Source organism: Ochotona curzoniae, unplaced genomic scaffold (genome assembly GCF_017591425.1).
Source record: "Ochotona curzoniae isolate NIBS_2020 unplaced genomic scaffold, NIBS_Ocur_1.0 contig_3255, whole genome shotgun sequence".
Classification (NCBI taxonomy): Eukaryota; Metazoa; Chordata; class Mammalia; order Lagomorpha; family Ochotonidae; genus Ochotona; species Ochotona curzoniae.
The window spans coordinates 1,573,508-1,589,188 of NW_024465777.1; the positions used below are offsets into that span (position 1 = coordinate 1,573,508).

Genomic DNA, 15,681 nt, shown 5'->3' on the forward strand with positions numbered 1-15,681 from the left:
TTGTCCCCACTAGGGACTGCTTGGTGTCCACCCCAGCTCGGGCCCCAGGCACTTGTGGTGTGAAGGGTGCCTGGGAGGGAGAGAGGCAGATCTCACTAGGGAAGCAGGAGCCAGACCCCTCCTTGCCCTCCCGGCCTCAGTTTCCCTCCCTGTGCCATTAGCTGGCAGAAAACTTGAGCTGCCTGCACTCCGGATCCTCACAGCATGCGGGGCCTCTCTCACTGCCAGGGAGGGGCCCGTGTGTTGCATTGGCTTGCCTGTTGGGTTGAACAAAACAACTTCTGCCAGGAATCTCTCTTGCTTTGTCACTTTCTCCACTGGCCTGGAAAAAAACTGCCCCGCGCAGGCCCAAACCTGCGTAGCCCACGCTGGGAAAGTTCACAGGCCTCCAGGCCCCCCTCCTCTGCTCCCTGCCCTAGGCCGGGGGCGAGGGGCCCCTGGAAGTTGTACAGCAGCTGCTTCCCTGGGGGGGCGGGCAGGCGGGCGGGCGGGCGGGCATTGTTGCCTTACCGGGCAGGTAAAAAATTCCAGACATGCTCTTCGCTGACAGCTAATTGTGTCCTTTATTAATGACCATGGTTTTCTGGGGGCAGGTGGGAGGTGGGGGGTGGAGGCAGGCACAGCCCAGGGGCTCCCTCAGGTGGAACTGATGACCATATTTCTGCATCCCACAGAAGGGGGAGAGCTGCAGGGGGTGACCCTGGAAAGGCCCTCTCCCCAGCTGGCAAGAGGAGGAGAGCTTTCCCAGGCTCACCAGAGCCCAGCCAAGAAGCCAGACACGGGCATGTAAGATTCCCTCAACTCGGGTTCTGGGTCCGAGTTCCCTCAGAACATAACCAAGACCAGGGACACCCACCATGTCCCCAAGGCAGAAGCTGGGGTGGTGTCAACCCCAAGCAGCTTGGGGGACCCCTCTCAGCTCCATCTCATCCACCACACCCTCGTGGCATCAGACCTTGCATCCATGACCCGTCACCTGTCAATACAGCAACCAGATGTGCCCAGAGGCCTGGCCCTGCCAGATGTGTCAGGCTTTCTGGACACATCCAGCTTCCCCTCGGGCATATCATGGTAATGATTTAGTGCTCACCAGCCCAGCATCTGGGAAACCCAAGGGTCGCAGGCTTTCTAAGCCTTAGTGCAAAGAGAATCCACAGCTGGAGGGAGGAGGCACCCAGGGGTACCCTGTTTTCTCAGGAAGCTGGGGTGTACAGCATTAAGCCCAGCTATAAAGAAGGAGATGAGATGCAGGAGGGGTGTTGTAGAGACACCAGGGCAAGGACTGGAATGGGAGATGGCATGTGTGAGGCCTGAGCCTAGCAGGGGCAGCAGGTCGGAGGACTGCAGCAGAATTGCATGGGCTGGGCTCAATGCCACATCCAAGTCGCTGTGGGGTTTTCCTTGGGGTGAGATGGGAGTCACTATGGGAATCCTGGGAGATCACCAGCAGGAGTTACTCCCCTCTCTGGCCTCCCTGTGGTGTGTGAGGAGTTGACAGGACAAGGGCGACAGCCAGGAAGGCAGTTGGAGGCCATTGCTGTGAGGGGGCACACCACCCCCTCCATATCAGGGCATCAGGACACGTGGGTTGCAGCTCCAGCTCCAAGGACCACTAAGCTGACAAGGCCTCGCCTGAGTTGCAGATTCGAAGCCTAGCTCAAAAGGTCCAGAAGGTTCTACCAGCTTCCAGAACTCCAGCTGCCTCCTGACTTTGTATCTTCATCTCCTGCCTCTCCAGGTCTCCAGTGAGGGCCCCAGCAGCATCATGCTACTTCACCACCTCTTTGCACAGGCTGGGCCCCTTGCCCTTGGAGAGTCTGTGCCCTCAAGCAGGACCTGAGCTTTTCAAGCTCTGGCATTTGCCAGAGGTTTCCTGGGCTCTGCTTGAAAGCGTTTATTTATGTATTTATTGGAAAGGCTGCTGGAGAGATGGAGAGAGAGTGAGAACTTCCACCTACTGGTTCACTCACTCACCTGGGGCTGAGCCAGACCAAAGCCAGGAGCCAGTATCTCCGTCTGGATCTCCCACGTGGCTGGCAGGGGCCCAAGGACTTAGACCGTCTTCAGCTGCTTTCCCAAGCACATTGGCAGGGAGCTGGCTCAGAAGCAGAGCAGCCAGGACTCAAAATGCCCCTCGTCTGGGCCGACAGCATTGTAGACTATGGCTTAACCTGTGGTGGTGCAGCGCCTGCCCCATTTGGGCACCGTGCAGGCCGTGCTGACTTCTTCTAAGTGACAGAACAAGGTGGCTCAGGACTCAGTGCTGTCTTCAAATTCCAGCCCCATCTCTAGGGCTGCCCGGTGCTTCTGAGCTTCTGTTCCCTCATTTGTAAATAACACCTGTCCTAGTTCCAAATGTCAAGGTGAAGCTGGGCTAGAACACACCTCACCTCACCCAGCCCCCATCGTGCAGTAGCTGCCCAGGATGGTTGAAGTGAGCCTAGCTGCAGAGAAAGTGCTGTTGAGTGAACCTGAACGTGGCCCCATACTTCAGACCTGACTGACCTCCCAGGAGCTCAAGGCCGGGGGCCACAGGAGTCCTGGGCAGCCCCCCTGCTGTCACTGGCCCTGCCTCTGACCTCCTCCAGCTTCAGGGCCTGGTCAGCCAACCCTGCCTGCCTGCAGCCGCACAGCGCTTGGAAACGGCCTTAATTGCTTCAGCAGAGTGGGGAGTCCCCCTGCAGGCAGATAATTAAAAAGTTCAGAGCTTGATTAATTGGGAGGAAATTGGAGGAATGGGGCTGCCTGCTGGGCAGGCAGGAACATCAGCCCCTACTTGGTGTTGGTTGCGGGGGGGGGGGGGGGGGGGGGGGGGGGGAGGCGTGGGGGTTGGGAGTGTGTACTGGGGCAGCTGAGGGGAGGACTCCAGGCTGGGGACTCCACGCCTAGCAGCGCTGCAGGGGCCATGCTGAAAAACACTTGGGCCAGCTCTTGGTAGGATGTGGAGTTCAGGGCAAGGCTCCCCACACACTGCTCAGGCTGACCCTGGCCTGAAAGCTGGGCCCTACAGGGTCTCTAGTCTGTGGTTCAAGGAGCTGGGCCAGGCAGTGGGCAGACCAGGCCCCGAGGCTGCCCTCACAGAGCTGCCAGCCCGGGAGGGACAGTGAGAGACACAGGTGTTAACCAAACGCCTTGAGAACTGTCCTCGGGGGATCCTGAGACCTAAAACAAAATCACCAGGCCACACACACCGAGTGACCTTAAGCACAAGATTGCACCATTGGGCCTCAGTTGGTCAGTCAGCAAACACTCTCTAAGGTTCCTAGTTATCACTTCTCATGCAGACACCGGAGGTGCAGGGTGCCAGTCCTTGTGAGTGCTCCTGTTACCATCCCCGTACTCGTGACCTGGGAGGAGGGACAGGCCTTATCATCCCCTGTGAGGTTGGCAGAGGTCATCATCAGGTGTTCAAGTGCAGGGGACAAGGCCCCAAACTCAACCCTAGGGGAGACGTCATCCAAAGGAAACCAAAAGGTAATCTGGGTGAGGGCTTGCTGAAAATTATTCCCGGAGAGGCAGAGAGCAACCACCTGCTACTTCACTCTCCGGATGCCCTCCCAGGCTGGAGCTGGGCCAGACTGAAGCATGTCACATGGGTGGCAGGCACTTGGTGACCTGTGCAATCACCATGGCCCACCAGGGTCTGCAGCAGCAGGAAGCTGGAGTCAGAACGAAGCCAGGTGTGGGACTCAGGGACTCCTATGGGAGATGTGAGCATCTTAGCCACAAGGCCAAATCCTGCTCCCGAAAGGGTGAGAAGGACCTGGCCAAGCTGGAGCTGGAACGGCGTTTTGGACAGAAGGAACCACCTGGGCTAAGCCCTAGGTGAGACCTCGCATAGCTTGTTCAGGGCACCCAAAGCCATCTGCTGCTCCAGAGCCAGACTGTGGTTGGTAGACGGGCAGGGAACCTAAGCAGGCTGGACACGTGGCAGCCCCAAGGGGGCCACCAAGGGGGCTTAAGCAGAGCAGGAAGTGGGCAGATGGCAGGGATGGTGCTGGGCTGGGAGATGCCCCTTGGGCATGGGAGAGGCTCTGCTGCCACCTCTGGCATCTGGCCATCTGTTGAGGGGGTCCCAGTGGAGGTGGGCATGTGCAGGAGGCTGGTGGGGGTGGAGGCAGAATGAATGTCAGCCCCTCAGCAGTGACATCCCTTCGGAGCTACCACAGCAGGAAGACAGCCGAGGGCTTCATCAGGCTGGGTGGGAAAGGGGAAGAGGAGCACTAAATGGGGGAGCCCACATCATCCAGTGGAGACATTGAGGACCTAGGGGGCGAGTGTTTGAGAAAGAACCAGCCATAACAGGCACGGGGCTGTGGGCCTAAGACTGTGCACTCCCCTTGGTGAGCCAGTTTGCCCCTCCTAATGGCCTGCGGTCCCAAGGACCAGTGAGGCAGGGGCTGGAGAACCTCCTGGCCCAGCCATGAGTTCATCCCAGACACTGAGTGGCTGCACCATGCCCGCCTTCGCTTCTCAGTCCCAGGCCCACCAGCACTGAGCCCAACCCTGGAAACCTCACTGCTGGGTTAACCTCAGCGGTAGCAAAAGCAAGAAGCGTGCAAAATGGTAAAACCACTTTGCATGAGCCAAACCCCAAAAAACCTCTCCTGCTCATGGCAAGCCCTGCATGTATGCAAATTGGTTTTTTTTTCTTCTTCACTCAGAGCAGTGGGCCCAGCACTGGGTGCCTAAGCCCGGTTACAGCCAGAGCCTGTCAGCCGGAAGCTATAGAGATGCTCCCAGCTGGCACCTGCCTCTGACAGGTGAACAGCTCACTTCCTGCCAGGGCAGGAAGTGACCGGGGCTCTCAGCACGAAAGGCTGCCAAGTCCTCCCCACCGTGGACCCTATCCCCTCTCCCCAGAGGGGAACTTTGCTTCCTGGAGGTCCCAAGTAGGAAAAGGAACCAAATGTACTTTTGATTTGGCCCTGCCAACCCCAGAGCCTGATCGCTTGCTCCTCTGCCTGGTGCAGCAGCAGGTGGACCTGGCAAAAGGAGGGCAGACCAGCGCTCTGCCTAACCATGGCCTCCTGGGTACCAGGGCTGGGGTCTTGTGTATCAATGTCCCAATGCCTGGCATATACTAGGAACTGTTAGGTAAATTTATTATTATTAATTTAAAAGATGTATTTATTTGAAAGACAGAAATACAGAGAGGGAGGAAGAGAGAGCGAGAGTACTTCCAGGCTGTCTTCCTGCTGTGGTAGCTCCTACTCCCCTGGTGGCTGCAATGACTAGGATTGGGCTGGGTTGAATCCAGGAGCCTGGAACACCAGCTGGGTCTCACATGTTGGCTCAAGCACTTGGGACATCTTCCACAACTTTCTCTCAGGCTCATTAGAAAGGAGCTGAATCATATGTAGAGCTACCAAGGGTCGAACCAGTCAGTGCCTATAGGAGTGGCTGGTATTGTAGGCAGAGGCTTACACTACTATGCCACAACAGTTATCCTGTTGAGTAAGCTTAGAAGTTCTCACTTCAGGCCTGGTGTGATGGCTCAGTGGCTAAGTCCTTTCCTTGCATGAGCTAAGATACCATACAGTTCATGTCCTAGTTGTTCTTCCTCCCATCCAGCTCTCTTGCCTGTGGCTTGGAAAAGCAGTCAAGAACAGCCCAAAGCCTTGGGACCCTGCACCCATGTGGGAGACCCAGAAGAAGCTCCTGGCTCCTGACTTCAGATACGCTCAGGCCACTTTGGGAGTGAATCAGCAGATGGAGGACCTTTTTCTCTATCCTTTTCTCTAAAAATCTGATCTGCTTTTCCAATAAAAATAAATAAGTCTTTTTTTTTTAAGATTTGTTTTTATTGGAAAGGCATACAGAGAGGGGGAGATACAGAGAAAAAGATATTCCATCTGCTGGTTCACTCCCCAAGAGGCTGCAATGGCCAGAGCTGAGCCAATCTGAAGCCAGGAGCCAGGAACGTCATCCGGGTCTCCCACATAGGTGCAGGGTCCCAAGGCTTTGGGCTGTCCTTGGCTGCTTTCCCAGGCCACAGGCAGGGAGCTGGATGGGAAGCAGGGCCTCCAGGATTAAAACCGACACCTATATGGGATGCCCAGCATGCAAGGCAAGGAGTTTACCCACTAGGCTACTGTGCTGGGTCCAATAAATCATTTAAAAAGAAAGAAAGGAAGGAAGGAAGGAAGGAAGGAAGGAAGGAAGGAAGGAAGGAAGGAAGGAAGAAATGAAGTTACCACTTCCCTGACACCACCTGAGCCCCAAGAGACAAGGACCATGTCCTCCACATCTAGCGTTTAGCACCTGTGGGTGGAGAGCTAAAAACAAGCAAGTACTAAGGAGAGCATGTGCAGAAAAGCTTTAAGAAGCTTTACTTTTGTTTTTTTTACAAGCCAAATGAATGCAGCTTGAATATCCTTAATCCAAAATTCTGAAATCTAAAATACTTAATACTATAATGGAAATCTTTTGGACTCTGACATGACATCTCCGGTAGGAAGTTCCACACTGTGAAACTGTTAAGCGTGAAATTACTAAAACTGTCTAATGACCTCCAGGCAATGTGAGAAAGGCATCTACAGACATCAGTGAGCTTTGCGTTGAGGCTTGGTTTCCATCCCACAGATGTCTCACCGGGGTGTGCAGATATCCCCAAACCCAAGCACTTGAGGCCCCAACCCTTCCTGATAAGGGTTATTCGACCTGTATAGCACACACTGGTATCACACTTTATTTGCAAGACAGAGAGAGAAGAGATGGAGGGAGAGAGCTTCCATCCAGTGGTTCACTTCCTAAATGCCGGGAACAGCTAGGACTGGGTCAAACCAAAGCCAGGAACTCCATGCAGGTCTCCCACATGGGTACAGGGACCCAAATACTTGGGATACCTTCTGTAGTCTTCCCAGGAGCATTAGCAGGAAGCTGGATCGGAAGTGGAACAGCTCAGATAGGAGATGCCAGTGTCTCAAGGGGCAGCTTAACATGTTGTGACACCTGAGTCATGCAGGCACTTTTCTAAACACCTTAATCACCTCACTTAGTCTTACCCAAAAATACAAGGCAGTATCCTTTTAAAATTCTACTTATTTGGGTCCATGTTGTTTAAAAGGCAGAGAGAAGTGGGGGAATCTCTCCTCCTTTGGTTTACTCCCCACATACCCAAACCAGCTGGAGCCTGAGCAGGTGGAAGCCAGGGACCCAACACTGCATCCAGGGTACCCTTGGGGAGAGCAAGGACCCACGTGTGTGAGCCGTCCTTTGCTGCCTTCCCAGTGTGCACATTAGCAGGAAGCTGGATCGCACCCAGAGCTAGAATTAAAATCCAAGCACTCGGGTGAGAGATGCGGGCACCTTCCCCACTCTACTTTGGCCTTGATATCACCATTGTACAGAGCGCTTAGGTTATTTGCCCACAGTCTCATAGGTAATGAAAGGCAGGACCTGGGCCTGGACCCTGGAAGCAGCTGCCCACCCGTGCCCAAGTTCAGCTCCACCAGACCCCAGATTCTCTGCTCTGCTTGGGGGAGTGCAGCTCTAGTCAGGCGTCCAGAAGCAAGCCTCTCCTGCTGCCACCTCCGCCTGGAACCCTGGGAGCCCAGAGAGGCACTCAGAGCAGCGACCCAGCGGCATCCAGGAGGAGGGAAGTGGAGGCAGCAGGCCAGCCACTCTGAGGCTTTTGAGAAGCACCCGGTGCCAATTAGCAGCCTTGCCATGCCAGGCCCAGATGGAGCTCTGACTCAGGGCTCACTCGGTCAATTATCACCTGTCCCTGGAGCCCGGGGGCCAGGCGGGGAAAAAAGCTGCTTCCCCGTCTCCAGCCGGCTGCCATGCTGCCTGGGGCTGCCTGGCCGAACGCTCAGGGCGGCGGCAGGGGCAGGTGCTTGGCCAGCTGCTGGGGGCCGGAGCCCTGGGTTTGAGAGCCATGCTTGGCTTCTGCCTTCCGCAGTGACCCTAGTCAGCCCTGTTGTGCCTCGGCCATCAGCCTCGGGGTCATGTCTACGACCCATGGTGTGTGGATATGGCATCTTTGGAACCACGAGTGCTTCTGTTTTTCCCTAGGAGCCTCTGCTCCTCATCTGTGAAATGAGCCGAGAGTGGCACCTCCTTAGGTAGAGATCGCGTAAATTAAGTGAGAGAATCCATAGCATGCACCTCCGTTCCTGGCAACTGCATACCCCGTGATCAATGGAAATTCTTTGTAGGCCTCATATGCCTGTGAAGTGATACTGACATTAACGCAGCATCGTTGTATGTCCTAAGGTCTGTTGCAGCCCACAGTCCCTGTCCTGGAGTTGTTCCCTGCCCACTGGCTTCAGTCACCTCCCGCGTGCCAGCTCCTGTGTCAGATGCTAGGGATACTAACATTAAAACTCAGCCCTCCCTCAACCCGCCTTCGCAGCCAGGGGTAGGTTCCAGTTCACCAACCCAGGCCCGTGGCAGGCGGGCGCCAGCTTGGACCAGCTTGCCTCAAAAGAGCTGATTGTGTGCATTTGGTCCCGGTCGTGTTCAGCACTCTCAAGTTGGTGGCTGGGAATTTGTTCTGGCGGGAGGCTTGACATCTCAGAAATGGCCAAACACAGCAAAGCAAGCCAGGGCTTTCCCCGTTCCTCATAGTCAGAGTTGCCCCTGCCTGTGTGCTACTGCAGGGACTGAATCAGCTGCTGTGGGGAAGTCTCAGAGGCTCAGGCATTGGGCTTGCAACTCCCAAGGCGCCAGCACATGGGAGAGAAGGGTGTTCAATCCCGGGGACCCTTGTGTGCGGCCAGGACGTCTGACACTGCCAATAGATGAGAGTGGTGACAGATGGGGCTGGAGAGAGATACAGCAGGGTGGTCAGCCCTCCCCGCTGGCCTCAGACGAAGGCAGTTACTGGGGCACAGGACTTCCAGGCGGAAGGCCAGAAGGACTGATTTGGCCACCAAATCAGTGGGAAGGCTGCAGAGAGAACGAGCAAGGGACAGAGGCACTGATGGTGGCTTGAGATGGAGGCGATTTTGGCAGGGCCCAAACAAGCACACAGCTTGACCGAACAGCCCTCCACCCCTCCCTCCTTCCCATGCGATTCTCCCAGTGTCCCAGGAGGGATCCAGTCATCCAGTCGGCACCTCTGTATTGAGCCCTGCATATACCTGGCTCAGCTCCTCTTCCTCTCTCCACATGCCTTCTGGGTACGGAAAAGGCAGCACCTAGGTTTCCCAGCATGGTTGCAAATGGTAGTGGCACCTCCTGAAGGAAACAGAGGCTGAAGGAAACAGCTAGGGCCACAGAGAATCACTTTAGTAAAGGTGGTCAGGGTGGCCTCGTGGAGGAGGTGACATTGAAGCCAGAGCTGACACCCAGCTTGGCGACCTATGGCCTGGGGCACAGTGGCTGCGGGAAGGCAGCAGGAAGCTAGCCTGGAGATCTCAGGCCACGTGGGCTGGGTTGGGAGTGTGGAGGTGATCTAAAAGCCAGAGGAGTCCTGCCTCACTTCCCCAGTTACCCTCCTTGTCTTCTCTCGCAGCCTGCCCATCTGGAACTTTCAAGGCCAACCAGGGGGACGAGGCGTGCACCCACTGTCCCATCAACAGCCGGACCACTTCCGAAGGGGCTACCAACTGCGTCTGCCGCAATGGTTACTACAGAGCTGACCTGGATCCCCTGGACATGCCCTGCACAAGTAAGTCCCAGGCACCTGAGGTCAGCCCTTCCCTGGATTTCCCCTCCCCATCCGAACCCCAAGCTGGTCCCCAAGGACAGCCCAGAGTGAGGGGGCCAGACAGCTTTCCTGAGTGCCGGGCTGCTGCATGCTGCAGGTGGGGGTCAGAAACAGGTCTTGGAGTGGTAGCACCGCCTGCAGGGTAAAGTTCAAGGTCAGTTCACTGAGGAGCCCTGGCAGGAGACAGACCGACACGCGCAGTGGTTCTGCAGCATGGCAGGCTGCCCTACGTTCTGGGAAAGATGACTCAATGACTGTATCAGTCAGCTGGGGCGTTTAACTGCGAGGAAAAGAGGACGCCAGTGGCTCAAAGCCAGTTGACTTACTCTCTCCCAGAAAGCCAGTCCTGGTGGAGGATGATAAAACCATGAGGATCTCCGGGGCTTGGCTCTTTCCAGCATGTAGACCATGTAGTTCCTATGCTTAAGGTCACTTCCGAGTCCAACACAGCTGCTAAAGCTCCAGCCCCATCGCATACGTTCTGGATGGCATATAGCAGGAGAGGACAAAGGGACATGCCACACTTGTATGTCTCCCTTTTGTAACAGAGTTCTGATTAAATACCTGCCAGCTCTCATCCATGGGCAGCTGGGGCATGGGGTCTTGCAGCTGGGTACCTTGCTGCCCCATGTGAAGTTGAGTCCCACGATACAGCAGCAGGGAAAAATAGAAATGAGATGGGCCCAGCACGGTAGTCTAGCAACTGAAGTCTTTGCCTTCCATGCGCTGGGATCCCATATACATGCTGGTTTGTATCCCTGTGGCCCCGCTTTCCATCCAGCTCCCTGCTTGTGGCCTGGGAAAGCAGTCAAGGATAGCCCAAAATCTTGGGATCCTGCACCCACATGGAAGACCCGGAAGAAGTTCCAGGCTTTTGGCTTTGGATCAGCTCAGCTCTAAATGTTGCGGCCACTTGGGGAGTGAATCATCAGACAGAAGATCTTCCTCTCTGTCTCTCCTCTCTGTATATTTGAGTTTTAAATAAATAAAAGAAACAAGGTGGGGATCTTCCCAGCCACAAACCAGCCCCAAGCATAGACCGTAGGGAGTTCCAAGGGAAAGACTTAAGCAGGTACCCAGCCTGCTAGACTGTGTTCTGGAAACATCTCTCAGGTGAACAGGAGGAAGGACTTGGAGGAGGCCCTGGGGGAGCAGGGGAGGGACTGGCACCCTACGACCCCCACTCACCCAAACCTCTCCCCTTCCCCAGCCATCCCCTCTGCCCCCCAGGCTGTCATCTCCAGCGTCAATGAGACTTCCCTCATGCTGGAGTGGACCCCGCCACGGGATTCTGGTGGCCGCGAGGACCTCGTTTACAACATCATCTGTAAGAGCTGCGGCTCGGGCCGGGGCGCCTGCACCCGCTGTGGCGACAATGTGCAGTATGCGCCACGCCAGCTGGGCCTGACAGAGCCACGCATCTACATCAGCGACCTGCTGGCCCACACCCAGTACACCTTCGAGATCCAGGCCGTGAACGGCGTCACCGATCAAAGCCCCTTCTCACCGCAGTTCGCCTCCGTGAACATCACCACCAACCAAGCAGGTGAGCGCCTCGGGTGTTGGGCCAGGGCCCCAGTGCACAGGGCTGCTCCACTGCCAGCCTGGGGTTCCCGGCATGTGTCCTGACACTGCCTGCCTGGCCCTCTGTGGGTGTGGTGACTGCTGAGTCCTAGCTCAGCCTGGCAGAAGCTGGAGCAATCCCAGCGAGGTCAGAGGAAGTGACACGTGTCACTTGGCACAGATCCTGACTCCAACGCTGAGTACAGTGCAGTAGGGGAAGACGTATGGGGGTGGGTGCTCAGCGGTGTCCACAGGTGCTGTCTTTGAACCTCAGTTCATCACAGTCTAACGCCAGCAGGTGCACAGCCAGGATTATGGCTGACTCGCAACTCTGTTCTCCTTATACTCAACTTACTAGGTCTCTCTGAGGCCCCATGTCACCCTCCATCCTGCACCCTGTACCTTGCCTTTTTTTATAACAAGAAAAAAAAAACCAGCCAGATTTGCGTGCCCATCCCCAGCCCACCCAGTCTATCCTGCTTGGGCATCTAGCCTCATCTCCCCACCCAGACTGCTGGCCATGGTGTCACCTGAGACCACTGTGGGGTCCAGGAGACACTTCCCAGCCTGTTCTCCACCTGACAGCCCCATGAGATTGTTATAGGCATTGTGAGGCCCCCCCCTTCCCCAACCCTTAATTCACCCTGCCTGTTGCCCGGCCCCCACGATGCACACAGTGTGAGGGGAGGCTGAGAGAGGTCTGTCTGTAGGAGAGGAAGGGAATCCGGTCTCCAGATTTCCTGCCTTATGCAAAGTGGGTACATGGGATGTGCGTGTGGAATCCTGGGAGGCTTCCAGGAGAACGCAGGGTTTGACCTGCACTTGGAAGGATCAACAGAATTCTGAACTTCCAGGGAGAGGAAATGGCACACTCAGGGCACATGAAGTGGGGCAGCAGCTGTCTGCACTTGACGGGGATATACCCCATGTAGAACCTCACCGCATCCCTGGACTCCATGTCCCCATTTCACAGATGCTGCTCAAAGAGGTTGAGTCACAAAGCTAGGAAGAATAATGGGATTGCAGGGACTCCAGGGCTTGGGCTCAGTCGCAGTGTGTCCCAGGAGCCTGAGGTTGCTGTGGGTCTGGCTGTGCGTGTAAATCTGGTGTGTGTGTGTGTGAGACGTGTGTGGTGTGTGCCAGGGCTTTGTACCTTCCTCTGCATGCTGAGCCTCACTTGGGACCCGGGGCGCCAGACAACAGGTGGTGTGTGTGTGAGCCATGAGCTTGGGTGCCCAAGTTTGACTCTGCTCATCTGTGGATTGCTGTGGCATGGCAATGCTGGTAGTGTTGCCACAGCTGACCACGTGCTTGTAAGCCCTTGCCTGCCCCTGTTATGGGGCCCTGGGAGGGAGGTTCCTGAAAGCCACCCTCCAGCAGAGCCTGGAAGGAGGTGGGGTCACATCTGCAAGACCCCACTACTAAGTGGACTCTACTGGGAACCTGTGACTGCAAGGCCATTGTGGGGAAGGCACAAGACCCAGTACTGAGGAGTTGGACCGTGGCTGGGAAGAGGAGACAGAGGGTGCAGCTTTGGGTTCACAGTGGTATGCGCAAGGCCCCAGGGAGGTGCTCGGAGACTGCTTCCTCCTGGAAAGTGAAAGGTGTGTGCTGGAGGGCTTCCTGGATGAGGAGGCACTGGTACTTGGCTTTGAATACTGAAGAGGTTTATGTTGACAGAGATGAAATTGTGTAGGGAGGAGGCCATCCTAGAGGAGGTGTGTGGGAGGCCGCTGGAGGGCAGGCTCTGTTTCCCCTAAGAACAAACCCCAGGATCTCTTCCTGGGCCACTCCCTCTGCCCAGAAGACTTGCCCCTCACACTTCCCCTTCACACTTCCCCTTCACACTTCCTGTAGACCTTGGCTCATTTCCTAGACTCTGTCAAGGCACTGGGGCCCTGTCTTCCACAGCCCTGGCACCCTGTCTTAAAAGGAAGAAGTCTGTCTTTAGGGTAAACCGCAGGGCCTTACCCACAGCACCTTAGCAGTAGCTGTGCCAGGAGCTGTCCCTGGCTTCCTTGAGCTGTTGTCCCCTTCCACCATCACTGGTGGATCATGTGGGAGAATGGGCCTCAATGCCGGACCTGGCAAACTGAGCCCTCACCGGGCATGGCACTGTCCAGGCTGTATGGCCAGGCTCTGTGGGAGGATGCTACTTCCGGAGCCAAAGTCCCCTCAGCAGTGCAAATGGTATTTCCCATCATTCCGGATCGGCTGCATGGCTGTGGGGATGACGAAAACATATTCAAAGTGCCAAGCACAGAGCAGGTGGATGCTTGGCAGCTGCCAGGCCTAGGGACCAGAAACAGCAAAAGTCAGCTTCAGCCCTGTGCTCAGGGGAGGCACCCTCAGGCTGCCGACAGCACCTGCTCCTCCTCTCGGATGGAAGGATGGAACGCAGGGGATGGGAGGGATGTGTTCTTACTTCCTGGAGCTGGGGTAGTTGGGTTTACTCCCCTGAATAGCTGGCTCAGGACTGGGTCCAGCTGAAGCCAGGAGCCAGGAACTCCATCCCATGTGGGTGACAGGAACCCAAGCACATGAGCCGCCTTCTGACACCTTCCCAGGTGCCTTAGCAGGGAGCTGGATTGGAAGTGGAGCAGCCAGGACTCAAACTGCTGCCTGATGCAGGATGCTGGTGCCCCAAGGCCTGGCTTACCCTGCTGCACCACACACCCTGGCGCCTGGCTCCCCTTTTCAGGACTCGGATGATGAATTAAGTTGAGTCTACCGTGTTAGTCCCCGAACAACCATCCATCCCACGGGCCATGACCCTTACCACAACAGTCAATTTCATTTGAATCAATGGATCCCTGGGAGGGGGCCATGGACATCCTGGTGGGGGTGGAGAGAGATCATTATTCTACCGATCACAGGTGACCCAGATCAGGTGCAGTCACAGCAGTATTGGCAGGGGACCCTGTACCTGCTCAGGTGTGAAGGCCTGCTTTTAGCAAGAGGTTCAGTAGCTGCCCAAGATCGTGGCAGGATGTGTCCCCAACACCCTGGCCAGACTGCTGCCTGTGACACTGCTCCAGACGGCTTCCTCACGAAAGGACTTTGAACTCTGCGGAGCCCTGGTTTACCACCTGTACACTCTTCTGATCTCCTACTCTGCAGTGGGGCGGGTAGACAGCAAGTGAGCTCAGGCTCCAGGACTGGTACAAACACACACACTCACCTGCTTCTCTCCCTGGGAAGCCAGGACGAACAGAGAGAAATGGGCCAAGAGAGCCCCGGGTGAGCCAGAGCCTGGGGAGGGAGGACGGAGAGCGAGAATAAGGGAGAGGTTCTTCCCTCCCGGGCCAAGCCCTCTGCACGTACCAGCCTCTTTGATCTCCCAGCTGTTCTGCAGGGAAGTTTTTGTGGATCTGGAGTATTGTGTGAGAGTGGGTTTAGCCACATCTTACAGGAAGAGCAGCAGTCGGCTCCTGCTGCCCAGTGCCCATCTGCAGTCAGCCTCAGAAACCCTGGGGTGAAGCAAGACGCTCTCTCTCACCCGGCTCCCGAACCAGCCGCAGCCCACTGGATGCGCTGGTCCTGGCAGGGGTGGGTGTGAGTCTGCAGTGCATCTGCTCTGGGGACCACAGCAGCTTGGGTGTTGCTCAGGGCTCCGCCGCATGTCTGCTGTCAGCTGGTCTGCAGTGGCTTCGACTGGGACAGCTGGGGCATCCATTCTCTGCCATGTGCCTCAACCCGCAGCAGGTGACTCTGGACCAAGAGAGCGGGTGGATAAAGGGAAGGGCCCCCTCGTGGTCCTATCATGTTTGCTTGTATCCCATTGGTCAGAGCAAACCCCACGTCCAAGCCCAGAGGCAGAGGAAGACAGCACGTGGCACAGGACAGAGGGGAGATGGATCTGGCTGGGCAGACAGCGTAGCACAAACCAGTGAGGCTAAGGTGTAAACGGCGTGGGGCAGTGGAGTGGTTGCTGCTTGAGGACTCACCCGCAGGCCAGCCTCCTTAGTACACAGCTGTTTATCCTTATGGAGCCAATCGGCAGCAAGGGAGCCAGAGTGTGGCTACCACCTACAACGCTGGCGTCCACGTGAGAGCTGGTTCTAGTCCCAGCTGCTCCACTTCCCATCTGGCTCCTGCTAATGCACCTGGGAAAGCACCAGGAGATGACCTGAGTGTTTGGAACCCTGCTACCCACGTGGGAGACCTGGCTTCTGGCTTCAAGCTTCAGCCTGGATCAGCCACGTGGGCAGTGCAACAGCAGACAGAAAACCTCCAGCTGTCTTTCCCTCTCACTCTGCAGCTCTGCCTTTCAAGTAAATAATAAATCTTTTCTTTTAAAGAAAATAATAAATCTTTTTTTTTTAAGATTTATTATTTTTTTATTGCAAAGTCAGATATACAGAGAGGAGGAGAGACAGAGAGAAAGATCTGTCTGATGATTCGCTCCCCAAGTGGCCACAACAGCTGGAAGCTAAGCCAATCTAAAGCCAGGAGCCCAA

At 56.0% G+C, this 15,681-nt stretch overlaps 1 protein-coding gene across 1 annotated transcript in view; it reads left to right on the forward strand.

Annotated features, from left to right (window-relative positions):
* EPHB2 (EPH receptor B2) overlaps positions 1–15,681 on the forward strand; it is a 104,724-nt gene that overhangs the window by 60,354 nt on the left and 28,689 nt on the right. The window contains exons 3-4 of the mRNA XM_040979741.1: positions 9,464–9,619; positions 10,869–11,204. Of these exons, the coding sequence (XP_040835675.1) occupies positions 9,464–9,619; positions 10,869–11,204 (492 nt within the window). The remainder of the gene's footprint in view (positions 1–9,463; positions 9,620–10,868; positions 11,205–15,681) is intronic.